This window comes from Dendrobium catenatum, unplaced genomic scaffold, assembly GCF_001605985.2.
Source record: "Dendrobium catenatum unplaced genomic scaffold, ASM160598v2 fragScaff_scaffold_1470, whole genome shotgun sequence".
Taxonomy (NCBI): domain Eukaryota; kingdom Viridiplantae; phylum Streptophyta; class Magnoliopsida; order Asparagales; family Orchidaceae; genus Dendrobium; species Dendrobium catenatum.
The window spans coordinates 1,433,663-1,460,154 of record NW_021319932.1 but is presented as its reverse complement, the minus strand read 5'-3'; the positions used below and the strand labels follow the sequence as shown (position 1 = coordinate 1,460,154).

At 35.4% G+C, this 26,492-nt stretch overlaps 2 protein-coding genes across 4 annotated transcripts in view; one reads left to right on the top strand and one right to left on the bottom strand.

Annotated features, from left to right (window-relative positions):
* LOC110110463 (zinc carboxypeptidase) lies at positions 1 to 11,264 on the top strand. Of its 3 annotated transcripts, none has more exons than XM_020841951.2 (10): positions 1 to 136; positions 222 to 332; positions 2,792 to 2,938; positions 6,053 to 6,122; positions 6,221 to 6,276; positions 8,450 to 8,575; positions 9,836 to 9,975; positions 10,053 to 10,125; positions 10,219 to 10,293; positions 10,871 to 11,264. In XM_020841951.2, the coding sequence occupies exons 1-10, from the start codon at positions 41 to 43 to the stop codon at positions 11,156 to 11,158; spliced, it is 1,182 nt and encodes a 393-aa protein (XP_020697610.2). In that variant the 5' UTR covers positions 1 to 40; the 3' UTR covers positions 11,159 to 11,264. The 3 variants fall into 3 exon arrangements, with proteins under 3 accessions (XP_020697610.2, XP_028556033.1, XP_028556034.1); XM_028700200.1 differs by having other exon boundaries at positions 6,218 to 6,276; XM_028700201.1 differs by having other exon boundaries at positions 27 to 136; positions 211 to 332; positions 6,218 to 6,276.
* Positions 11,265 to 11,809: 545 nt separating this feature from the next.
* LOC110110464 (THO complex subunit 2) overlaps positions 11,810 to 26,492 on the bottom strand; it is a 67,611-nt gene continuing 52,928 nt past the window's right edge. The window contains exons 23-33 of the mRNA XM_028700204.1: positions 24,261 to 24,401; positions 23,800 to 23,980; positions 23,471 to 23,643; positions 22,733 to 23,339; positions 22,534 to 22,638; positions 21,570 to 21,725; positions 21,405 to 21,485; positions 17,374 to 17,802; positions 14,242 to 15,330; positions 12,895 to 13,190; positions 11,810 to 12,486 (exon numbers count right to left, since the gene is read on the bottom strand). Of these exons, the coding sequence (XP_028556037.1) occupies positions 12,417 to 12,486; positions 12,895 to 13,190; positions 14,242 to 15,330; positions 17,374 to 17,802; positions 21,405 to 21,485; positions 21,570 to 21,725; positions 22,534 to 22,638; positions 22,733 to 23,339; positions 23,471 to 23,643; positions 23,800 to 23,980; positions 24,261 to 24,401 (3,328 nt within the window). The 3' untranslated portion in view covers positions 11,810 to 12,416. The remainder of the gene's footprint in view (positions 12,487 to 12,894; positions 13,191 to 14,241; positions 15,331 to 17,373; positions 17,803 to 21,404; positions 21,486 to 21,569; positions 21,726 to 22,533; positions 22,639 to 22,732; positions 23,340 to 23,470; positions 23,644 to 23,799; positions 23,981 to 24,260; positions 24,402 to 26,492) is intronic.

Genomic DNA, 26,492 nt, shown 5'->3' with positions numbered 1-26,492 from the left:
TAAATAAATCTATGCTGGGAAAGTTGGAAAATAAAAATCTATGAAGTTTCTGAGCCTCATATCTATTACACATTGCAGGGGTTCATTGTTGAAGGAAATTAATGCATTGGTGGATCGTCATTCGGATAAGTTAACTGTGAGTTTTCTTATATATATTTTTAAATTAAGAGTTACATTATTTGAAGATATGCTATGAATTTGAAAAGGTAGATTTTGAGCAGATGGAGTTTGTTAGAGCCTCCAATAAGGGATATGCTGTTGATATGCCAGTAGTCACATACAACAATGCCAAGAAAACTGAAAAAAATGACTCCCAGCACCGCATTCTTCTTGTGAGTTTCTTATTCATGTGTTGCTTGTCATGCTACCATGTAACTAGAATTATTCAACTTATTATTATTATTTTATTGTAATCTTCTTAAACCATGAATGGATTGGTAGAAAATTTTTGTTTTGACTTTTTCTTTTTTTAAGTGTTGTATGATCGTGCTCTCCATGTTGGGGTCATGCCCTAGCTCTTGTTGCTTGGTTCATCGCTGCACTTGAGCATGCTCGATGCATAATTGCCTTTGATCCTTGACTTGTGCATAGCTGCTCATGAGTTTTACCCTGTTCAGTCAACTTGTGCACGTTTGCTTGCTTCACATGCTTTTGCATGCTTGCATGTGATTGTGCAAGTTGTGGATATGGATCCTAATCTGTCACTTAAGGTGGAGACTAAGCATTCCTTCTGGCTCATTGACATCTTTCGCCCTTTTGAGTGCATTTCTCCCTCCTCTCGAGTTCCTTGCCACTCTTTTCTTTGTTGCTTCAAGTAGCATTTGCTAGCTTTCCATCTCCATGGTCCATATTCCATCGCAATCTACCCCTTCTTGGATGCTCTTAGGGTTTTAATGGCTTCTTCAATTTATTGACCTTCTTCGTCTCTTGTGCCAACTATCTTGGAGGTCCCCGCGGTTGCTCATAGTTTATTAACTTTGTGATTTTTATTTCTCACAACTTTTTTCCTTTAGCAAAAGTTTTGGATGGAGCATATCATCACTGCACTTCTAACCGCTTTTTTTTTTTCCATTTCCATCAATATTTAGTTCCTCCAACATAAGCAAACTTCATTATATCAAAGCAAACTTGTGCTTATTTTCTTGAGGTTGAGATCTTTGAGCTTGCTTGGCCGCTTTTATTAACTAATGAGAAAAGGACCAAAATGATCCCCAACTATATTAAAGGGTCATTTTGGTCCCTTAAGTCCTTAGAAATGAATCAAAATAGTCACATGGTGGGACCAAAATGTTCCTTTAATATAGTTGGGGATCATTTTAGACTTTTATAAAGAGTCAAGAGACCATCTTAGTCCTTTTCCCTTTATCTAATGTATGCAAATTCTTCTTGGGCAGTCCTTACATGGATGTCTCTCAAATTCTTATTAGATATACACTTATTGGGTGATTGTGCCGTTGAACTTATTGATCCTTGTTATATCATTATTAGATTATCTTCAGATGAAGACTAAAACAAACTCTCCTCTAGACATATCTTTAATGTCAGTTGCATTTGCTTAAGTGCTCTCCCCACTTTAATACATCTGCAGAGCAACCCATCGCTCTTATTTGTGTCGTGTTTTCTCCGCTTCAATTTCATATTTTTCAATTAATCCACCGTATACTACTTCGTTTTTTGGTGAACCTTTGTAAGTGGATGCTATGTTACCTAACAGTAGGAAAATATTTGGATTGGCTCAGAATCTATTTGATACTGACAAAATGTACCCTTTGAAAGCATCCCTTGTATTATTCTTTCTATAAAACTTTTGGACAGTTTTTTTTTTTATTGTTTCAAGGTTTATCCAGATTTGAGAAAATATAACATCCTGTTGCTAGAGAAACTTTCAAATGGTCAGACCTTTCTTACTGTAATTATTTTTGTTCCTCCGCCATCAGCTCAAATTTGCATTCAGAATTTAGAACTGATTGATTTACCTCATGATCTAGAGTCTATTATGCCTTCTCGTACTAGCCCAACAAAAAATATTTATTTTTTCTTCTTCTATAAGAAAGACAATAGAATTGAATTATTTGATTTAATAAGTTACTCCTCTCCCTTCTATTCTGAAGATATAGAAGGTCATGATGCTCTACAATTTGATGATTATGATGGGAGACATTATGAGTGATGATGTTCTAATAGACAGGAGATTTCAAATCCTATACACCCAACGTTGGCATAATTGGTAAAAAAAAAAAAGAATTATTGATACTCCTATTTTCACTAGTAGGTTTCATGTAAGATGGTCCAAAATACTCTTTTTCTGTCTCATGTTTTATTTTTCTATACTATTGAATGGTTCATGTTTTGGCTTTATGATATATGTATTTGGTCTTTTATATTTTCTTTATTCTGACAATTCTCGGTAATTGCTCTTGGTGTTTTCATATCATCATCTTGTTACAACATTGTACTTCGAAATTTTTTGTCCTTCAAAGTTCTGAATTATGTTCTTTAAGTAAAGTTTTCTTTGGTAACGGTTGGTGATATTATTTTTAAACCTATGTTAAGCATAAATAAATTTGCTCTAGTGAAGGCAAAAGATGTTCGGGGTGCCTTTATTAAAATTATATATTTTATTTTGTTCCTTTTCTGAATTGAATGAAAGGTCTTTGCTTAATTGTGCACTTCATTTAGGTTAGCAAGTATATTTTTTTTCCCATCAAACTAGCATCATGGTTTAAGCCCTCGTGTTGAGTGGATTGATTCATTTATGTTTTGACTGAAAGATTTTTTATTTTTTCCCCAGAGCTTTGGACAGCATGGGAGAGAGCTCATTACGACTGAGTTGGCACTGCACCTTCTTTCTCTCCTAACTGAAGAACATAGTCTGGATAGGATTTTTGGTTTTGATCCGACTGCTCTAGGAAAAGATCTAGAAAATCTTGTTTTAAAGGTAGGTCTGGTCTTTCTAATATTATTTCTGTGAAGTTTATTTGCCTCTTTAATGTGTTTTTTGAAGCTTTAAAGCGTCAGTTCATGAATTTTGTCTTTAGATGAACGGACAATCGCTATTGAAATGCTACTCTGGTGGTGTGCTTGACTAAGTATCTTATGATTTCTTATATCAGACCAATTAATAGGTTGAGCCTTGAAACGTGAAAAGGGAATTCTCTAGACAACTTTAAATTCATAGGTTGACCTTTGAAACTCATAGATAATCTTTCTATCGGTTGGGTTTTGAAACTGTTAGATAATTCTTTAGACAACATTCAAATTAATAGGTTAAGCTTTGAGATTCATAGGCTTCCTTATCTTCATATCTAACACAAGGAGCAATCATCCATGATTGTTAGTAATCTGTCTCTTATAATGCTCATCCGGTTCCTTCTTTGAGTGCAATGCATTTCTTTGATTTTTTACTCATCAAAAACTGATATCTGTTAAATTGGAGAATGATTCGCAACACATAAGTAACTCTTAACACGCCAGTGCATATCAGCAAGTAATTAATCATAAGATATTCATCACCACAATCCTCTTAAACTCTGCACATATTCATGAACGCGGTCCTTTTTTTGAAATGCTAAAATAATATAATTCCCATTTATTCCGATATTTCTGAAGGTATTTTTGGTATATTTAAAAGTAAAGTGCTTTCCACTATAATAAGAAGAATCATGGTTTTCAAACGTAAGGGTAGGTACACCATGATTAGCACCGTTTTCTATGTTACAATGTTAATGGTTCTTTCTAGCTGTATAGTTTTTGAGAGAAAAATTTAGTGATTTGAACCTTCATCGTCTCTTTGGAAACAAGAGGGCATGCTATCTGAGCTATTATTCATTGAAATTTTTAGAAAAAATTTTTGTATTCCAATTTTATTAGGAGTGCTTTACAATCAATGCAAAATGCTTCACATTGCTCATAAGTGTTGGCCATTTTAAAAGCACAATCCAGAGTAGGGAAGTGTGCACTTTGCTTACCAAGTGCAAAAGACTTCAACAATGCGCTTCAATTATATATATAGAAAGTATTAGAGATGATATTTTTTCGTTAGATTTAAATAAGAATTTGACTCTTAATAGGACAATGAAAAAAAAAAGAATTCATAAAGACGATCCCACATAGTGGGATAAAGAATTGATGTTATTGTTAATGCTTGTTTTATTCATTATTCATTTCAGTTGATCTTGTTATATTATTTTATTTACTTTTAAGTGAAAACTCTCCTAAAACCATCTCAAATGCAATGATTTTTTTTCTTCAAATGCAAAGTGAGTGAAAATGATCTAAATCATATTGTATATTACAACTACCGAAACGACCCTTGAAGAAAATAGGAAAGCATCTAATGTAAAATCAGAGAATATAATTGATGTAAAATAATTAGAACACTCCACAGATTAATTAGTAGTCAATAGGGATCCTATAGATTAATGACATGTCAAGGAAAAGGAAGGAAAGAGGCTTGAAGTCTTGGTGAGCGTTTGTCCCATCTAAAAAAATTAGGCAACCATTTCACACTCTCCTTCAAGTTAAGGAATGGATGTCATATATTTTAAGATTTCTCAATAATTACTGAAAGACTACTATGGGCTCCGAAAATTTGTGCCCTAGTACCTCTGTTACCCCATTATTTTTGTTGTTGGTGAGGAGAGATCGAATTAGGCTTGTGTGAGGTCCTCGGCTAGGTGTCGTGAAGTGTTTGATCAGTTGGGAGGATCGGCTAGTTTGACGGGTCTAGGTCAACGGGAGGGCTTGGTTTGGAGGGATCGATTGATTGATGGTGTGGGTTGAGGATCAGGCGAGATCGAACGTAGGCGGAAGAGGCGACAGTGATGCTGGAAGGGTGCTCGGCTGGCGGTTGCGGATCGGTCGAACTGGGTGCGCGAGTGGGTTGGCTGAGTCAGAATCATGAGTTCAATTGAGGGATAGGAGTTGCGTGCGGGAGTTTGGTTGCTCGATCTGAGGGATTGGGGTTGCCATATTGAAGGCATGGGCAAGGCTTGAAGTCAAATCAGATGAGAGTGGATGTTGGGAGGTCGATGCTGTGAGAAATTCAACACATGAGTGGAATAGGCTCAAGTGGCTCTGGGCGTTAGTTTTTGGGCTTCGACAGTCGGCTGGTTGCTGGTAGTGGCTGGGCTCGGTTCGAACCTCATGAGGGAGGTCGATCGAACCGGTGAGGGAGTTCGGCTTCATCAGACAGAGCGGGTAGTTGGGATATGCATAATGGAACTGCTCCTTTTCCGTCCAATTTGGATATGCATTTATATTTATTTTATATTTGTAAAAAATTACAGATAGGCTACGTTATGAAAGGTGTATCCAATGATGAACCTCTTTGGGAAGTAATTGATGCATGCATTGTAAAGGGGTTATTTCTTCGACTTGAGATCTGCTTCTATAAATTTGGAAATCGAAGGCTATGCTTCTATTGCATTTGAGTTTGTGCTTGAACAGGAATTCTTGACATGCTAGTTGTGCTAAGCTGAGCTGGGGCCAGTTTGCTAAAAACAAGGTCTGTTTAGCACTTTGGCATGGTTCATTCATTACCGGGTGTAATTCCAATTTTCATAATTTGTTATTTGTGCAATTAGATCGTACTTTTGTTGTCGATCTTCCAAATCCCCCCTTCTCCCTCTTTATCAATCAATCTATCTATCTACCTGCCTATATCTATTTATTGAGAATTTAACCACATAGGCACAGGTGCTCAGTCCATATATATCCTCATTGCCACCACCTTCATCATTTCTTTTGTTGTCATTATAATGACCTTCACCATGCCTTCTCTTTGTCATTCTCTATCACCATCACTGCTACCGTTATTATGTCTGTACTTCTATGGTTTTAAGGCGATTGAGTATTCATGGCTGCCATTATGTATATTTTAGTGATATTGTATTGGCTGCTTCGATATTGTTGTATCTGTTCTTTTGTTTCAATATTCATGCTATTCTCAGGCTTTGCATGATTCTCATGAATGCCTTTGTTTTAGAAATTATAATATGAGGCTTCTAAACTAACAATGTTTTTTGAATTAACATGCCTCTAAAATTGGCAGGTTGTGCCAATGGAAAATGTGAAAGGGCGTGAACTAGTCGAAGCTGGTGACCTCTGTGAGAGAAGGAATGGTCAGAAAGGATTTCTTTTGTTAGATTAAAATAATTTGATTTTTATTTTAGCTTATCACGAAGGCATAATAATCTACAAAATTTTTGCTTCTTAGCAGGACGTGGCGTAGACCTTAACAGAAATTGGAGTGTTGATTGGGGAAAAAAGGAGAAGGTTTGTTGACTTGAAAGAATATATAAAATTTTATGCTTTTTAAATTCCCTTGAAACAGTGTTCCTGATTGTTCCTTATTCATGATGTGGGCGGCACTTGGTTTTTCTAGTGTTTTTCATATAAGGCTACAGTTTGAGTGTTGAAGGTCACTTTATTTTTGTAAATGGAATTACTTTTTGCTTTATAAAGACCTCAAAATTTAATCGAGAGAGGGAGAACGAGCGGGATCGCACGAGAGGGAGCAAATGTTCGCTAAGGCCTTCGGCCTCGTCCCCTTCGTCTCTTTTTAACGACACGCTCGAGTCGTGCTCGCGATGTGGGGAGAAGTGACGCGAGGTGTGGCCTCGTCGTGTGAAGAGCGGCGACGTCGTGAGTTGGCAGAGGGAAGGTATACGACACTCTCCTTTTTTTTTATATTACGGGTCAACACACGTGTTTTTCATATAAGGCTACAGTTTGAGAGTGTTGAAGATCACTTTATTTTTGTAAATGGAATTACTTTTTGCTTTATAAAGACCTCAAAATTTTTCATGCAGGCACCCCTAGATTATTTTTGCTTTTAATCTGTAAATTAGCTTCTAAGATGACATCAGTTAAATTAGCTAGTTTGACCGGCAATTTCTATTTAATAGGCTTGCTGAGCTGCTGCTACTGTATTGCTATAATGTTATGAAGACGCTCAGAGAAGACAAGTTTCTTCTGACCACCTTGCACCTTCAGCTGTAAAATTGAGATGTAGGGTTTTGTTGAGCCTCTACTCAATCCCGATGCAAACTTAACGAGAGAATGAAATGGTCCTTTGCTAAATTAAGGAGTTACTTGTTTTTTTGGAGAAACAAAATTTTTCTTGCTGCTGAATTGCATGTGATTATAATGATTTCAGCTGCCTTAGATTAGATTCACGTTTAAGCACGAGCGGATCTATTGTGGGGGCCATGGGGCACGGCCCTCACTTTCCCAATAATAAAAAAACAGCTCATTTTAAATTATATTATTATAACTATTAATATATAAGATTAAATTAATTTTTAAAACTAATCAGTTCCCTCCGCTCCGCCTCAATGTCCGCCCAGTTTTGTATTTTTTTTGGCTGACGTTGTTGGCAGCATGCTTTCTTGAACTCAATTCATTAATAATCATAGGAGAAATATTATTTTTTTAATAAATAATAAGATAGCGAGTGATATATCTATTACTTTTTAATGGGAATGCATATGATTTTAGATAGAGAGTGATCTTAATTTGTTGCCTTTTGCATGTAACATATTATGTAACTCCATGGGCGTCCATGAAGCCCAATTAGATTCATATCTAGCCATGTTTGTGTCCACACGACCTAAAAGATTTAGGCTTCGTTTGGGACGGCTTTTTTATTGCTTTTTGAAGCAGCTTTTTAGTATAAAAATTAAAATTTTTGTACTAGAAAGCTGCTTTGAGAAGCAATAAAAAAGCCATCCCAAACGAAGCCTTAATATAACTATAAACCATGAAATGCAGTTTTCAGCATATCCAATTCATGGTCTAATTTGTAATATTGTTGTTGAGAACCTGCTGTACACCTCTAGCAATTCGTTTTAAATGACGAGCAGGTTGGTAGTTCCTCCACCTGTTTGCCTTATGCTTGCTCCTTTGTAGTCTCAGTCAAATACCTTTTTAAATTTATTAAGTCATCATGATTTTATTCCATTTGTTTTAACCTTCCTCTCCAAGTTAGCCTTTTTCCGCCTCTTGATGTCTTGTGATTTCACTTGTCTTTTATCTTTTTTTAGCTCATGTTTATTCCCGTTTTGTCATGTGGTCATCAATAATTTTATAACTATTATACTGTATTTCTACTCTGTTGTCAGCTTATTATTATCATTTTCTTATTGTCTTGCATTATATATATAGTGAATTGTGCTATTGTTATTTATTCTTGTTTCTTGAGTAAAAATCATGAATTATTACCTTGACTATGCCCTCTTAAATATTGTTTGCTTGTTTTCCTATCAAAAAGTTTGAATGATTTCTTTTAGCTTGTATATTGGGTATTGTTGATGTTTGTATTTGTGAGAATGCAAAATGCTTCATAGTGTTTTTATATGTAATATTTTTTTGTCTGAGTAATGCTTTAGCGCACATTTTTCAGAGCATTTCCTTTTAATGCTTTGACATTTCAACTCAACTAGTGCAGGATTATGATCCATATGAAGAAAATCCTGGAGCTGCGCCTTTTAGTGAGCCTGAGGCTCAAATAATGCGGATGCTCTCCAAGTCATTCAATCCTCATATCTGGGTGAATGTACATTCTGGGATGGAGGTACTTTACACTGCTTTTCTATTCTGAGCTCTCCAAAATGTCACGGAGAAGTTAGGCTAACAGTCATAAGTCAAATAACTAATAATTTAAGCATGTATTGGCTAATTTATTCATAAGACATACATGGAAGAGTAATACGAGCATTAGACTTAACGAGAATATAAATGAATTCTTAGATGAGTTAAATGAAACTTAAATTTCATAAAAAAATTTGTTATCCATTAAAATGAGAACAAACTAAAAACAAAGAGATAGATCGACTCATCTATGAGAACCCATCATTGTCAACATGAAGAGTGATACGAGCATTAGATTGACACCATAAAATAAGTTACATAATTATGCCATTTTGACTTCAATTGAGCTTCCTCATAAAGCTTGTCAACTCACATTTTGATTTGATGTTCATGATAATCATATGCTTCGATCAATGTCCATGAAAATTCTGGATACGGAACTGTGAGATTTTGATCGAACGTGTCATCAAGAGAGCTAAAGCAAAACATCATAGAGGATATATAATAAAGCCTTGGTCAAATATTTTCTCTCATGATCAAGATAACTAATTAATTGGAAGGGCCTAACACTTGCAGAAAATCTCAAATCAAATCATGAAGTTCTGTAAAAGGGCAAGATCTCTAGGTACTATCTTCTCTTATATCAATTTGCCAATAAAAAATTAACTTGGAATCTTAAATATGTATGGGGCTGGATGGGGATTTTTAGAACAAACATTAGTAAGTATAGCTTAGTAACTAGCTTTGGTAGATTCATCTAATTTACGGTTCATGCTGTTTCTAGACCTGATCTAAAATTCAGCTCTGGCAAAACACCACTTCTGAAGGTAAAAGACTTCTTGTTTGAGTTGCAAAACATCTCTTTTGTTTTGTAACGCTACAATAAATACAATTATTGAGGGTTATTTAACAAGAGAAAACAGAATTTTTCTTGCTAAGTAGAAAAATTGTTTTGAAGCATAGAAAGATCGTATATGCAGAACAAAATTTAGCGCAGCATGCCCAGAGCCAAAGTTTTTCCATCTTTATGATGCCTGGGACATATTATCTTATTGAGACTTTGTCATGGTAATTATCAAACTAAATGCCACGACTACGAAATTAATTCTTACTAGAATTATATGAATAGAATTACATGAATTATTAGTAGCCTTCTTTGCCGAGTACACCATGAATTATCAATGAGGAATCTACTGTTGTAATATTATTTATTTTTTTGCTTTACATATATCTTGTTAATCAGGCTCTCTTCATGCCATATGATCATAAAAATACAACACCAGATGGGGTTACAGCTCAGTTGATGAAATCCATGCTAAAGGGTTTGAACCATCATCACTTCAAAGACAGATGTTTAGTCGGATCTGGAGGTGGTTCTGTTGGGTATGTGACATGATTCATACTGAAGTCATTCATCAAAAACCAAAATCTAAGCGTTTTCTCATAACTAAAGTTTTCAGGTATCTTGCTCATGGAACAACTACTGATTACATGTATGAAATTGCCAAGGTGCCATTGTCTTTTACTTTTGAGGTTAGATCTGCTGCAGAAACTCAACTTTTCACTGTCTTGGATACATTCATAAACATGAGCACCATTTAACCCTTTATTTTCCATCTTAAGCAGATTTATGGAGATCCAAGTGCCTCGTCAAAAGATTGCTTTAAAATGTTCAATCCAGTTGATGCTGTCACTTTCCAAGTACGTACTCTTATTGCCATCATGACTAGGGGTTTTCAGATTGGTATTTGAACTTTATACTGCTAAATGTGCATTAAAGTCGACCTATATAATCTTTTTTATCCCTTTAGTTAATAATATTGAATTTCTATTTAGTTAATTATTTTTGTCCATAAAACTAAAATTAGGATAGAATTTTGAAATATATGTATAATGGAGTTAATAGAAATTATGATTCATTGAAAGATAAATATTCTATGCATTCAAGAAACTAAATTGGTTGAAAGAGAAGGCTAAGGAGATTGATAATTTAGGTTTAAACTATGATATTATGATAAAAGTCTTATTAAAAATGATGTAGGTGTGATTATAGATGAGAGTTTGGAGGATAATGTTATAAAAATCAATATAATTGGAGATAGAATTATAGCCATAAGGATTATTGTTGATGCTATGATTATTAATATTATAAGTGCTTCTGCTCATCAAGTAGTTCGTGCCGATGCATCTAAAATCTTTTATCAATTACATTAACTTTTCTATTATATACACTTGCGTGCGTACTTTTTATCTCAATGAGTGCTACTTTAACCTGTAGAGAGTTGTCAACGAGTGGTGTGGAGCATTCATTGCCATGTTTAAGGCAGGTCCTGAGCTGCTAAGGAGCACAAAGACGACAGAAGGTAGATGGATTTCTATAGGTGGCGATTCGGTGGAAGGGCTATTAGAAGGAAATAACAAAGAGAAGGGCAAAAAGATGGACGGGCTTGAGTTTGGGATGAGTGAGATGAGAACCTACTTCAGGCTTTTTATGCTCTCCTGTGTCTTGCTAATGTTCATGTTCTGTTCAAGGATTTCAAAGACCAAATTTAGACAGATGTTGTAGTTAGTTGTCATTTTGTAGTTTTAACTCATTCAATTATTTTGAGAAATGTAATTATTCGTTTTTATTCAAGCAGTAAAAGCCGGTTAATTGGTGCTGATCTAATCAATTTTATCTGTTATGATAGAACAGCTTCTGATGATTTTTTATTAGATACATCTTATGCTTATTCAAAAAGGCCATCTCAATGCTTTTTGCAATGAGTTTTATGATTCGTTTGGGGGCAGCCTTCTCAATATTTTTAAAGCAATATTTTAATTAAAAATTTTCTTAAATCAGATATTTTTGTATAAAAAAATTGTTTTAAATAACAATGAAAAAAACTGTTCCAAATAAAGCCTTAATTTTTAACTTAATTGATAAAGATCTCAAAATCAATTGATAGAATTTTAGAAATTAATTCACATATTAACGTTTTGACATAACTTCCAGATAGAAAAAAAAGGAAAGAAAAAATATAATACAATGATATATATGCTACATGCTTGAAGCTGAATTTCTTACCTATTATAAATTATTAAATGTATATAAAACTGTTATAGTAGAAATTTATTGTTGAAGCTGAATTTCTTACCTATTAAATTTATTTGATGATTTGAATCACCTAAATAATCAATAAAAACATAATATTAACACTTCTAAAAAAAATTTAAATGGACAAAAAAGTCATCCTGATCACAAAATTAAATAGGAAAAAAAAAAACATGTTCTAGTAGGTTCTATAGATGTTAGACGTCTCCAGGAAAAATCAAATCATGTACAAACATAGTTTTATGCCATTTAAATATCCAAAGCAGAGGTAACGAAGGATCAATGACTGGTGATATATGGGAAAAATAACGTTGAACACCCTGCTACAGGCCACCTCTGCATAGACATTGAAACTAACTTGAACAGCAAGGATCCAAATTAATTTTATACATGATCTTAGAAGAACGAATTCATCTGAAACGTTCAGCTTTCTATGCCATTCAATCATTTGTAAATCTCTTTTTCCTCTGAAAGATTTTGAATCTGCTTCAAAAAAAATGCGAGCCTTTGATTTCATCTCCATTAATTATGATTCATTATTGAACAAAGGAAACTTGTTTAACAATATCACAGCCACCATCACGTTTTTGCAGTATAGACTCTGAAGGCTCGAAAGCTAAGACCGAAGCTGCAGAACTGATCATATAAAATGAGAAGCAGCAGCAGCATAAATAGAGAGATTTCACTCACGCCACTTGGAGCCAGCAGACTAGCACAACAAATCTGAAGCCTACTTGCGATGCTTTCTCTTTGCTTCAGTTCTCTGTCGCTTCTCTTCCTCCCATTCTCTCTCAAGAAGTCTGAGGCCGGCTGATTAAGAACAACAATAAAAGTGGCATAAATAGTACAAAATCTTATGGTTTCATTAGCTTGGGGTTGTTTGTGATTACCATTTATTTTTGTGTTTTTTTTTTTTGAAATAAAATATATAACATTGTCGTTGTCAGGTCCCAAGAGGGTTGCGTTAGGTAGTCGACAACCGGCAAAAAATTTGTCGAAGAATCATGACAAGAATCCTTTAAATGGCGAAAAAAAGGATTCATGTAGCAAACCCCACGTAGTGGGACAAAGGCTTGATGTTGTTGTTGTTGTTGTTTTGTTTGAAATAAAAATATATGATATCATAAATATTGGTTGATTTTATTTTTGTTTTGTTTTTGTTTTGTTTTTGTTGGCTATCACAGAAATCAATTTACTCGTAAGGATACTGATCAACATCTCGTCGAGTAGTCTTGCCTGCAGCTTCCTTCCCATGCAACCTAGGTAGTGGCTCCTCAGCATAGGCAGCTCGATGCTGTATCAATCCTCCTTTTCTATCATTTCTCTCCCTTGCATCAAATGATTGAGGAATTCCCAATGCCAAAGAGGAAGGTGATGACATGACCGTTGAATAATCCCCGCTTGATTCAGATATATGGTCCCTTTTAAGTTTCCGTCGCTTTGCTGCTGTCGGGTCCACATCATCCTTCAAAGGATTCCCTTTCTCTCGATCCCTTTCATCCACCTTGAGCACAAAATAAAATGTAATCACAATTTCATAGAGCAAATGATAAAAAGCATGGCAGTTACTTGTTCATCAAAAACACTCATATGTGAACAAAGAATCAAACAAACACATTCTGATAACTGTCTAGCTCGCTCTTAAAAAAAAAACAATAATGACATCATACCTTTTAAATCTGATTGTCAGTAGTATAAACTAAGTTCCGTGAATTAACTTAAGTTTATTCATCTTAGGCTATGATATTTGATTAATTTTCTAACGAGTATTTGTTAAGGATTAACAAAAACATATGCCATCCATCTGCATGATTCCTCAAAGGCTTAATATGGATTCGACCGGTTTACTATATGTGATAAGAATGAAAGAAAGAGAGAATTCGATATAAGATACTAATAACATTAGCCAAATAAGTTGCAAATAGAGATATAAATGTTGTGAAGATGGAGATTTCAAGGACCCAAAGCCATGCAATTAAGTCAAAAAAAAAAATCCACACCTTAGAAAACATTGGTGAACCACTATCTGCCACCATCATCAAAACAGACAAACCTGATACTTCTCATCTAAAATATATTCGAATTGGGTTAAATAACAAACCAGTCACAAAGCTATACAGGATAATTAAAAAAAAAAGGAAAAAGGCGATGCGCCAGCTAACTCATCCACGGCATTTACCTGTGTAATACAGCAATAAGAATAACAATCCTTAAACTCTGAGCAAGTCCTACGTACATGGACATTATAATCGTCATTAGCACCGTCCTAACAATTCGAGGTAAATTTTATGAATCTTCATTATCCATTCAGCCTTATGTGTTAAACCTATTTTATACAAATCCTTTTACAATACTAATCAATTTACCTTTAACCTACCATTTCTCTTCCTAATTTTCCAACAAAAAATCTTATTTACTCGTTTTATTAGTGCATCTTCTACCTTTCTTAATACATGTCCAAACCCCGCAACTCTAATTTACATATCTAAGTCTTATCTATCTTTGTATAAGATTCAAAAATTAAATGTACAACTACAAAAAAGAGAGAGCCATACCTTAAGAGAAATAACATCTCGCTCTTCACGTTTTCTCTCTCGAAAATCATCTTCTCGTCTACGTTTCACATCATCCTGAGAAACATTCTCCTCAGAATGCCTCCTATCTTTATCATCGTGCATAGGAGACAGCCTTTGAATGTGTCTGCTTGTACCACTCTTTCTATCTGCCTCCTCATCTCTCCTATTGCCTCCAACAGATTGAGGAACAAAACTGAGAGGGAGTGGGGGTGGAGGCGGCAAACTTTGTCCATGAAATCTCTCATCAGATTTATCAGCAGAGACATCAGTGTGTCGAGGTTTACCCTTGTCATCCTTTGTTTTATCTAAAGGTTTATCAAGACACCTATCTGCCACTCTCTCTTGCATTCTTTCACTGGAACGCTCTCTACTATGTCTTTCCATTGACCTATCCCGTGATTTATCATGAATGTCCTCACCACGGTTCACATCAGATCTGTCCGGCCTCTCCTTATGCTCTTTGTCCAATCTTTCCGAGCCCTTATCTTTCAGTTTTTCCAACAGCTTTTCTGTAGATCTGTTTTGGTATTGTTCATCAGTATTAATCCTTTCATGATCTAACAGATGAGCTTTATCGAGCAATCGAGCATCAAAAACATAGTCATCTTTTCCTTCAGAATCACCCTTCCTACGCTTACTAATCCTATCTTGTTCTTCAACTGTAATTGTTCTTTTCTGTTGTTTACTTGAAGAGTCATCAGGGAGAGGAGCATGTAAAGCCCTTACAGAGACGCTTTTTGAATTTTCAGAAATTTCTGTATTATTATCCGATGGTTTAGATGCCCCAGTTTCCGTCCTTAGCAGGCTACCATGTAAGTCAGTTCTTGAAGCAGAAGCTGGTACCTTCCCTGATGGCTGAATTGAGTTACCGTTGTTAGCAGCAGCAGTGATAGCAATTCCACTCTGCCTACCCTCAGAAGGATGAGCTGAATCTCTGTCAGAACTAGCAGAAGCCTGATTTGCTGCTCTACCAATTGATTTTCCTGATTTAGCATCTTCCTTAGCAACCTCCTGTTTTGTTTGCTTCCCAACCGAGCTCTGTGCAGATCGTTTGAACTGAGATTTTGACTATCAACAATAAAAAATGCCGGTTAAGGGCCCAATGTTTTAAATGAAAATTTCAGTTTTCATTTTTTTTAACAGCTAGAAAAGCCACTTAGCTTTCATTTTTTTTACAGATAAGACAAATGAAACAAAGAAATTCTTAATTTATATTAAACAGGACAGGCATCCCGAATCTAAAGCACCTGGAACAGTAGAGATTATCAAGGCAATAAAAAATAGATAGACAGACAAAATCTTAGTTCAAACAGGTCAGCATAGCAATAAAATGCAGAGTTCAAGTGATCTCTAGAATACAGTAGGGTATAGAAATCCTACGTAGCAAATTAGATGCGTTATACAAGTATAATATATTTACATTCGCATAATACAAAAAACACCAGCTTTCTTAACTATTGCAAAACAATATAGAAGATACACATTTTCAAGTTCAAAAGCATAATACATATTTGGCATATTATACTCCTACATTTATTATAAACACAATACATTCTCTAAGTCTCAATAATATTTAGAAGCGATTTAATCCAAAAGTGATATTTTTTTTAATTTTACATTTCTTGTGTTCCCTGAACAAAATTTTCATAGTTGTGTAGTCGCATACACTTGGAGGCCAGCTTACTATTTGGGCTAAAAATATTAGAAACAAGATGCTTCGAACATTTTTCATTCTTTTTGGCATGGCATCACAAGCTTCTCAATTGTTTAGGCGATAAATTGGTTAAAATGTAGAACATAAACTTAATCTTGCATAATGCATATATACAATATAAACATCCATATTCTAGTCCTGAATTCTTCAATTATAATTTTATATCAAGTGAACACTACTGTACAAATATTTTTTAGTATATTGCTAACCATATTATTAAAAAAAAAATTTAAAAGAACATATAAACATACATGCCATCCAGTCTCATACCTGTGTCTTTGCTAATTAAGATTGAAATGGGGAATATGTTTACTAGAACGCTTATATAATAACTACTAAGTAAATTTCTACTCCTATGACATCCAGCTTTCCAGTGTTCTAGAAGAACAAATTAAGCCGTTGATTCTTGAGATCAAGACAGTTGTTCATACAACGCAAGACTAGAGAGTGAAGTATTAGCTAAATATGACTAGACAATAAAAGAATTTTGTATCAAGCATCATAATCTCGGGTCTGTTGTCCAGAGTAATGGTGAAATAGGTGGGAATATTATTAGTAGAATTTAAGTTGGATGATTGAAGTAGAGGAATGCATCAGGCCTATTGTGTGATAGAAAAATACAAAACTTAAGTGAAAATTCTATAAGAGTGGAGCGATTTGCAATGCTTTATGGCGTAGAATGTCGGCTATTAAAAGAGAAGCATACACTTTAGTTAAGTGTTGCTCAGGTGGATGAGTGGCTTTACTCTTAGAGATAAAATGCAAAACGAGCATATACGTGAAAAGGTTGGAGTAACTCTAACGATAGATAAGATTAGAGAGAGTCGCATTAGATGGTTTGGTCGCATAAAACGTTGTCCTTCTGATGATCCGGTTAGGAGAGTAGATGTATTAGATTTGGCCTATGTTAAGAGAGATAGAGGTAAACCTAAAAAGACTTTGTTAGAAAATATTAGAAATGACTTTTTTATTACATTTAAATGAAAATTTAAGTATTAATAAGACAGAATGGAGAAAAAGGATTCATGTAGCCGACCTTACATAGTGTGATAAAGGATTGATTTTATTATTGTTGTCGTAATCCGAAAGAAAATAACACCTAATGAAACAATTCAAATAAAAAAAAGTAAACTCAGCCATAAACATAAATGGGCCTAAAAAAAGATAGAAAATGGGATGGTTCAAATCTATTTGGAATGTTGACTATTGATAATTGATCTTATTGTTAGCAAAGTAAATTTTGGAGTTTTGAAAATTAGTGAAGTAAATATTGGCTAAAAACTTAGTTGATGTGCCAAAAAACTGGATTAAGCAAATTAAAAAAAGAACAATTAACTTAACATTTCCCATCAAGGGATTTAAAGCAGGAGACAAAAGGAAGCAAAGTAATAAAATACCTCAGGTTCGATTGCCAATACTCTATTAAGCTCTTCTGTGTTTTTGAAATTACCGGGGGCCTTAGAACTCATGATTGACTGATGGGACGAAGATAAAGTAGACTGACTAGGTAACCCATTAGTTGAGGAGATAACCCTTGATCTTTGTTGTGCCAAATCAGACTTCATGGGGGCTGAATTTTCAGGACGTTCTGATCTGCCCTCTGCTGATCTAGCAGAGATCATCTGCTCTCTACCTGTATGATCTACAGGTAGATTAACAGCCGAGGAATTCCTTGAACCAATCATCTCATTTTGATTTTGAGATACGCTGGGAGTAGAACCATTAGGTAGGCTACCCAGGTTGATGGTCAGAGGCTTAGCTGGTGATGCCGCAGGCTTCAGATCAAGATATCCCATTCCAAATTCTTCTTCAGAAACCCATGAGCTCTAAAAATTTTGGAAGAAAAAATTGAAATAATGTTAAATAAAGATTAAACTAATGCAACTAATACCAAATTATAAAACATGAAAAGACAATCAGATTCTAATTTCCCAAAGAAGAATTCTATTATAACAAACAAGTGTGGTCCTAAAGATACACTTGATTAAACAACTCAATAATAATTCGCAACCTAGTAGGCACTGCTTGAGGCAAAAGAAAGACTAACTAGCTAGATTAGGTTTTCCAAACTATCAGAGATCTGGGACATGTCAAATTATCAGGTGTAAGATAGCTGACAGTCCATAGCGAATTGAAACACACATCTCAGCCAGGTTGTATTAGTAATCAGTTATATCTCTGGTTGAAATAATAAAAAACCAAAGAGGATCTCGCAAAATTATTATCGATATAAAAATAAAGAAAGCTCAAAAAAGTGGGCATCATGAAGGACAAATAAAGAAAATTTTCTCAAAACCCAACATAACTTTATATCCATTTAATCCAAAAGCCATTGATTCAGACATCAGCAGGGAATGACCTTTGATCGTAATTTTTCCATATGCCCGTAGTGATGGATAAGATATTCTATGCTGAGGTTAAAAAAATCAGATCATTAAATAAATGATCTTAATCAAGCACTATTAACCACTAGATTTAAGTAAAATACCATGAACAAAGCTGTTTCGCCAGCATCTTAAGCGGAGCACCTTAAAAACCTGATGATTACCTGTAAGCTGGTATAGGCTCAAGGGAAGGGAACATCATTCCTCAACAGCTATATGGAAAAGAAGAGGATTTTGGCCAAGTTAACAGTACCTCCCTCTTCTAATTTTGAACCGTCCTATGGGATTATTCCCTGAAGCAAAGATTTAAACATCCCAAAACAAGGGTTTGTTATTTGAATGTTATTTTTTTGTCCAACATTTAGATATTTGTTAAAATCTCAACTGTCCCTTAGTACTTAATCCCACAGCTAGGATGAGAATCCGTGGGAGGCTCACCTAGATCAAGCCGATCTCTATTAAATCCTAGCCGTCCCTTGACACTTGATCCCACAGTTAGGATGAGAATCCATGGGAGGCTCACGTGGATCACACCGATCTACTTCTACATTTGGAAGGCTGATTTAGGAAGGATTATATTAAGGTAATTATGTATGATTTTGTAGTTATTTGTTTCTTTATTAAGACTTCTTTCATAGATTTATAAATAGAGATAATTTTGCATGATAAAATTAAGTCTTTTTCCTCTCCAAATTCTCTGAATTTAACATGGTATCAGAGCCCTTCATTTACTTGTCCAAAATTATGAGTTTTTTTTTTAACTCTCGGACTTTCTGAAGGGAAGGTCGAGCCTTCTCTTCAGAAATGAAAGGGAGCGAGTTCTCGGCCTGTCATTCCTGTGTACGTCCAACCGAGAGAAGGGAGTGAGTTCCCGTCTTGTTCGTTCCTGCATACATCCAGTCTCTGCGTTCGGTTGAGATAGACGAACGTATCATGAACCTCTGTTATGTACGTGCAACCGAATGGGAAGAGAGAGGCGTGCGGCCAAACGAAGAAAAATCGAGCATTCTTGAAGCTTACTGCAGGCGGTAGCCTCCTCTTGCGTGCGTCTGGGGCAAAACCGAGAGGAGACAAGCAAGAGCTTTTGTGTCTAGACGAGAGACCGTGCATCTAGACAGCTTTTCTGTCGGCATGCATGCCGCCATAGTTCCCACCATCAAGCCTTCAATTTTGGAATTATGAGGAATATAGGTTCTCACAACAGACTTTCATTGCCAGAATTCTGAGGAATATTGTTCTTACCATTGGCCTCCAATTCCATAATTTTAAGGAATACAGGTTTCCACCACCAACTTTCATTGTTGGAATTCTGAGAAAACAAGTTCCCACCACCGGTCCTTGTTGCCAAAATTTTGAGGATACAAGTTCCCACCATCAACCTATTTTGCTGGAATTCTAAGGAATACAGATTCTCATCTCCGGCCTTCATTGCCAAAATTATGAGGAACATTGGTCTTTCCACTGACATTCATTGTCATAATTCAAAGGAAGATTGGCCCTTCTGCTTCCTTTGTGCATCCAAAGTTGAGGAGAGATCGAGTGGGAGGGTTCCTCTTACGTGTGACGTACGGAGTTGACCGAGACCTCCTCCTACGTGTGTCTAGAAAGAGCCGAGAGTTCCCTCCCATGCAGGGGCAGGGACAAGCAAGAGTGCAAGACTTGCACTCCTTCCTACGGTCAAACCAGAGGAATTAAAGGCCTTGCGTGCACCTTTACTGGCCAATCGAACATGAGTCTGTTCAAGTGGAGTCGTATGACCTAGGAAGGAGGAGATCTGCTTGTTGAGTCGCTTGAGACATATATTTCTGATCCTATCCTTGAAACTTGCCGCAACCCTAAAAAATATTTTTTTCCTTTTTTTACTATCATGCCTTCATTATTAGCCTTCCCTTGAGAACCGAGAGAGACAGATCAAAAGGATAATTAATCCATTTTTCCTGTTGTCCCACCACCGACCTTTATTGCTATTTTCCGGTATCTTGAGGGCTACTATTCAACACAGCCTTCATTGCTACACCGCACCTTACAGGCTTGATTAATATAGCCTTCATCGCTATCATTTGATATTGCCGCAATGTCTGAAGCTAATTCATCCCAAAGTTTTGACCAAATGAAGGAATCTATGGTGCACTAAGGGACTTGATAACTCTACTTTTCTACGATTAATTACCAAGCTAGAAATGACATATCTGTATTCCCCAGCTTGAGGGGGAGTGTTAAAATTGCAACCGTCCCTTAGCACTTAATCCTATGGCCATGATGGGAATCCGTGGGAGGCTCAACTAGATAATGTCGATCTTTATTAAATCCCAACCGTCCCTTGATACTTGATCCCACGGCCAGGATGGAAATCCATGGAAGGCACACCTGGATCACGCCGATTTCCTTCTATATTTGGGTGGCTGGTTTATGAATGATTATATTAAAGCAATTATGCATGATTATGTAGTTATTTGTTTCTTTATTAAGACATTTTGTTTAGATCTATAAATAGGGATAATTTTGTATGATAAAATTAAGCCTTTTCTCTCCCCAAATTCTCTGAATTTAACAATGTTTGATCTCGATGACATCTAGGTTGCAATGAAAATGGGCCAAAGTTATTAGAAAGTCCCACATTTAGCTGTTTGATACAAGTGAAATCAAGGTTCTAATGAAAAAGAATTGAGATTTCCTTCAGGAATTTATAATTTTAATAACGATAGCAAACTAAACAGCTAGAATCTGCAAATAACATAACATGGCAAAAGTAAGTCAGCGACCACAATCCCTCAATATTAAGAATAACATATCTTAAAATATATGGCACACTTTATAAGGATGTAGTGGTGAGATTTTGTATTTCAGATACTCGCTATGGTCATTTGCATTTGTTTTTTATCAGCCTGTAAGCCATCATATTATTTACAAATGATTTTGCATTGGAATCATGAATTTCTCCAGGAACAATACAGTAGGGAAAAATTATATTGACAACTCAGAATGTATAAAGGTGGAATGCATGAGGAAAGTTGGATCACTAACGACTGATCATTTCAACAGACCTTACGAGCTGCCAAAGCTGCAGCTACACCAGTAGCCAACACCTTGAGGTCCTCCCTTTCATCACCCTTAATTTTAACCACCTGAGACGAAATGGTTCTGGAATCATACAAAGGAAAAAAATTGATACAAACAGAACAGTTTTATAAAGCTTTTCCAGTGTATACCCGTTTTTCAAGATTGACACCACTTTTCCTTGTCACAGGAAATACAGTAGAGATTTTTGTCAAGATAATAAGGGCGTTGCGAATTTCCATGTACTCAGTGGACTCTAAACATTGTGCCAGTAACCTGGTCATCCTTCCGCTCCATTTCCAATGCACCTATAAGAAAACAGATCACATCTAAATCAACATATTTATATAAAAAAAATTTCAAAACAAGATTGTAAAATCAAGGAAGTCATGGTAAAAAAAACACTAATGGATGACAGAAATAGTAAGTAACCACAACTGGTAGAAGTAAATGAAAAGAAGTGAGATGATAAAATAATAATTGTCAATACGATCATCATATATTGAATATGATGTTAGAGAAAAATCAAGGAGTTTAGCAAATACAGATTCATCGCCTCCAGTATAGTAAAGAATACTATAACAACCGACCTTTTCTTTCACATACATCATGTAATCATCAAGACACCATTCACTAATCTTCTTTTCTTTTTTTAATTTCAATTCAGGTTCATTCCTTAAAATAAATAACTGTGCATAGCCGCTCAGAATGTGCAAGGAAAAGGAGTACATTGGAGACTCAGCAAGCATCATTAATATTGGCAAGCACCTAAAAGCCAAAAGATTTAAGTAGTGAGTCCACACAAGAGATTCCAAGATGGCTATCTTCTAAACCTTTATACCCATGATTTATGCACTTATTCCAACACCACAGTTGTAAAAGGATTATACTATATGTGAGAAACACATTTTGTAGGAGTCCCATAAGTTTTGCATTCCAGTGTTTTGTAACAGAAGGGCAAAAAAAGCATCAATACAAACCCTAAAGACAGACATCTTCTATTACCAAGGTAGTTACTAAGTGCTGAGCAAAAAATGAACTTCAAATAATGTGCACAGCATAAGTGATAAAATTAGATATTCATTAGCTTATTGTTTATATAGAGTATGAACATACTCGAACAAATTGGCCGTAGGCCACACGCTGACTATTGGGATATCTGTAATAAACAGCAAACCCAGGCATGTTTCCACATTCACGTTCATAAATAGATTCATCACTCTGCAAAAAAGGAGCTTCTGAATAATTGGTGGATCAAGATAATTAATTAATTCATAAATGAATAGTCATGCTCTTATTTCAAAAGGTCAATAACCTTCCAATAGTATGCCATTTTAAGTGTCTCATATAAGAATCTTCCCAATCTGCCAGCTTCATACTCGGTGCAGCAGAAGATCATGGGCTGTAATGTCTTACAAATGAGAACATCAATATGATTGACCGTGTTGAAGAATGGTGTTCCAAGAGAATGTAGCATGTGCACAAATTTAGCACAATACACAGCATCAGGCATGCTGAAGATGCAGCGTGGAAAAATACATCGCTGAAGAAATTCCATATTAATTTTTAATGTGTCAGGGCAGGAACTCAACCACTTGTCCTTCTCCCGTCTAAGCCTATGGTGCACAGATGCAACATGTTGTTCATGCTTCTGAAGCTCACTGGCAAGTCTATCAAGTAATTCTTGGATTCGTTCCTTATCTTTCTTACGTTTTGTAATAGCCATGCTTGAATTATCAGAGAGCTCTTCTAATGCTTTAATAGCAGCATGTTGCTTCGCAATTTCTGCTTCATATCGATTTCTTGGAACATAAAGATCATAAAGAGTAAGCCCCCAAAATGTGGCGTAGAGGTCAGGAGAGAGGCTATTCCAAGCTTTAACAGGTAGCATTGATCTAACTCCTTCCAAGAGATCTACCCACCTGCAAAGAACAAAAGCACTGTCAGGAAAGGATAGTTGAATATTGATAAAATAAAAATCAACAGGCATAAGACCTCCAATAGTCCAATAAAACAGGTGAGAACAAAAATCTCATTGTGCAAGAGAACGCACGTGATTAGATTTTTGGAAGTACCCAGATCCAAAACAATGTTACTAGAAGATTGTTCAACATCATTTCCTTCAATTGTCACAAGAGTTTCTTCCATCGCATCTAGGGGCCAAAAGACTTCAGGACTGTTGCATTTGAAGAGCCTCAGTACCGGTCGGTATATTAGAAAAGCCACCTGATTGGAAATAAAACAATCACACGGAAGGGAGAAAAAACCAATTTAATAGCACACGATTAAAGGTGTTATCAGTAATTATAGATAGGGAGGAGCTTCAATATATCGGCTAGTAGAAACCGTTTAGAAAGTGATAGATAGAAAATGAAAAATTACCTCTGGTTCGAGGTGGTATTGGTGAACAAGATCATTCAGTGAGGGGATTAGCTGAGCATATGATGAAGTTGGAGTAACAGCACTTAAGAGAAATTCCACATACTGAAGAAGTGTTCCATGACAACGGTCAAATTGCTCGCTAACCATTTTAATGTAGGGAGCATCAGCGTGTATTACAACCCTGAGAAGAACAAGAAGTAAAAACCTTAACGAAGCCATTAAGAAACATATTTTCCAATTAGAAAAATTGTTTCAGTCATTGCAAATACTGATAATACTCCACTGAGATTCAATATTCCATACTAATTTTTCTTGGTGATTTGGGTGGAGAGAATGTGGTGTGTTGTTAAGCAAAGGAAAGAGAAACAGCCAAGAATTATCATGTGGGATGGTGCTGTTTAATCTAAAACAGGGCACACTATTCAAAATATCCTAAAATTGATGAAAGTTGGCAATCTTACATGGAGCGGTGTTGTGCTATAAGTAATAAAAGAGGTATAGCCAACTTAGGTTCTTCCTTTGGAAGCAACGAGTCTCTCAGCCTCATAGTAGATTTGCTTAGTGCCTGCATTAGGAGAAAATAAAACATAAAGAAAAATAATCTGTTTTTAATGCTTACACAAAATAAATTAGAAGCAACTAATGCACGACAAGTGGGTAAATAATAAGTTATGTTTAAAAAACTAACCATAGACGTCAATAAAGAGCTAAAATCAGAAAAAGACATACAACAATGAACAACTTGCACTTATAGATTATAAATTAAAAACATTGATTCTGCTTTCAACCCATAACTGTTGAGATAAGACTAATGACGATGATGATTGATTGATTCTGATTGAACTATCCTATTTAAAATGATAATGGAAAAACAAGGAGTTGTACAAAATATGAATGATCAAGAAAGAACACAAGAATTAGAAAGAAAGCATGTTAGCATTTTAAAACAACAGCTCAAAACACAGAAATACAAAAACCATAAAACAAAAAAAGATTACTTCAAACATGTAATGGTAATTAATAAATATTCTAAACCACAACAATCTAAGGATCACCCAGCATAGAAGCTTCTTCAAATGCAATCCATCTGATATATGCTCCTACAATAGCACAACTTATTCCCACAATGTCCAGCGGAAATGAAAATTAGGATTCTTCATCATTATTTACTCTTATCCCAACTGTTTGGAGTAAGCTTTATAAAGAAGAAAATTATATCCATCATAAATCTATGCAAATTAACCTTGGTTGCTTAGTTGTTTACATTTCCTCAAATCATGTTATCAAACTACCCTCCATCTCATTTTGTCTCTCTCTATTGCTTTCTCCATCTCTCTCTCTCCTTCACTGATTCTCTCTCACATACTTTCTCAACCTCCTCTCTCTCATTCCATCCTCTCTCATATTTCTCTCTCTAAAACAGAGAGAACAAAAAGCAAAAAAGAAAAATAATGAGAAAAAGAAAGAACAACAACAACAACAGCAATGTCTTAATCCCACTACGTGAGGTTAGCTACATTAATCCTTCTTTCTCAATTGTGTCTTGTTAAGAGCCAAATTCTCATTTAAATCTAATAAATAAATATTATTTCTAATATTTTTTAACCAAATCTTTTTAGGTCTATCTCTACCTTTATTAACTTAAGCCAAATCTAATACATCTACTTTCCTAACTGGGTCATTGGAAGGCAGTCGTTTTATGTGACCAAACTATCTAAGGCGACTCTCTCTAATCTTACCTTCCACTGGAGTTACTCCAACCTTTCGTATAAATTCACAAACTCTCAAAAATCTCTAAAATTTCAAATGGGATGCATTCGACGCAACAAATGAAGCTTGCGTGCCATAATGCAACTGGGAAACTCGTAGGTGATGTTCTTGATGCAACGGGTAAATTTTGTGCTCGTCTTTCTTAGCACATTGAGGAAATTCAAATATAAGTATATGTGTGTGCCTTTTTTGACGGAGTGAAAATTTTGTAAATTTCAAAAAAGTATACAAAGACTCATATAAACATTTTTTAACATGGTAGGATAGAAGAATCCAATCATATGAGACAATAAAAAAGAATAATGTGAAATAAATTTTGGATTCCAGCTCATGCTTTCCTTTCTTGCAATCAGATCCTCAACATACGCACAAGCGAATAGAATGCGAGCAGTAATCAATTTAAAATGCAAAGTCACAAGCATGCTTTAATGATAATACATTCATGCAAACAACCATCACATTAGACCCTTACATATATGAAATAGTTGCAATCATGTGAATGGTTTCTAAACAAAAAAGATATAGTAAAACAAATTGCATGTCATGGGCCTATGAATGCCTAAGTTTTGCGCACATTAATTGTCCAAAAGAAAGCTTGTACATGTGCCATGAGCCAAGACTATGCTCCGTGAATAGAAAAAGCCACCTAAACAAAAAATCTTTAATACGACAATGCAGCTTGCAATTGCACATCACGGATCATACTGCCATTTTAAGTATGCAGGGCACGTCAAATCACTTTAAAAAATCATGTCTATGCGTCCCCTAAACATACCAAGCAAATGTACTAAAAACCTGCTAATGCATTATGCAAGCACATAAAAAACGTAATCTACTAGTGAATGTGTAAGCGCATTTATTAAGTGTATTGAAAATTATGCAAGCATGTAAGTGCATTGCACAAGTGCTTCAAGAAATGCACA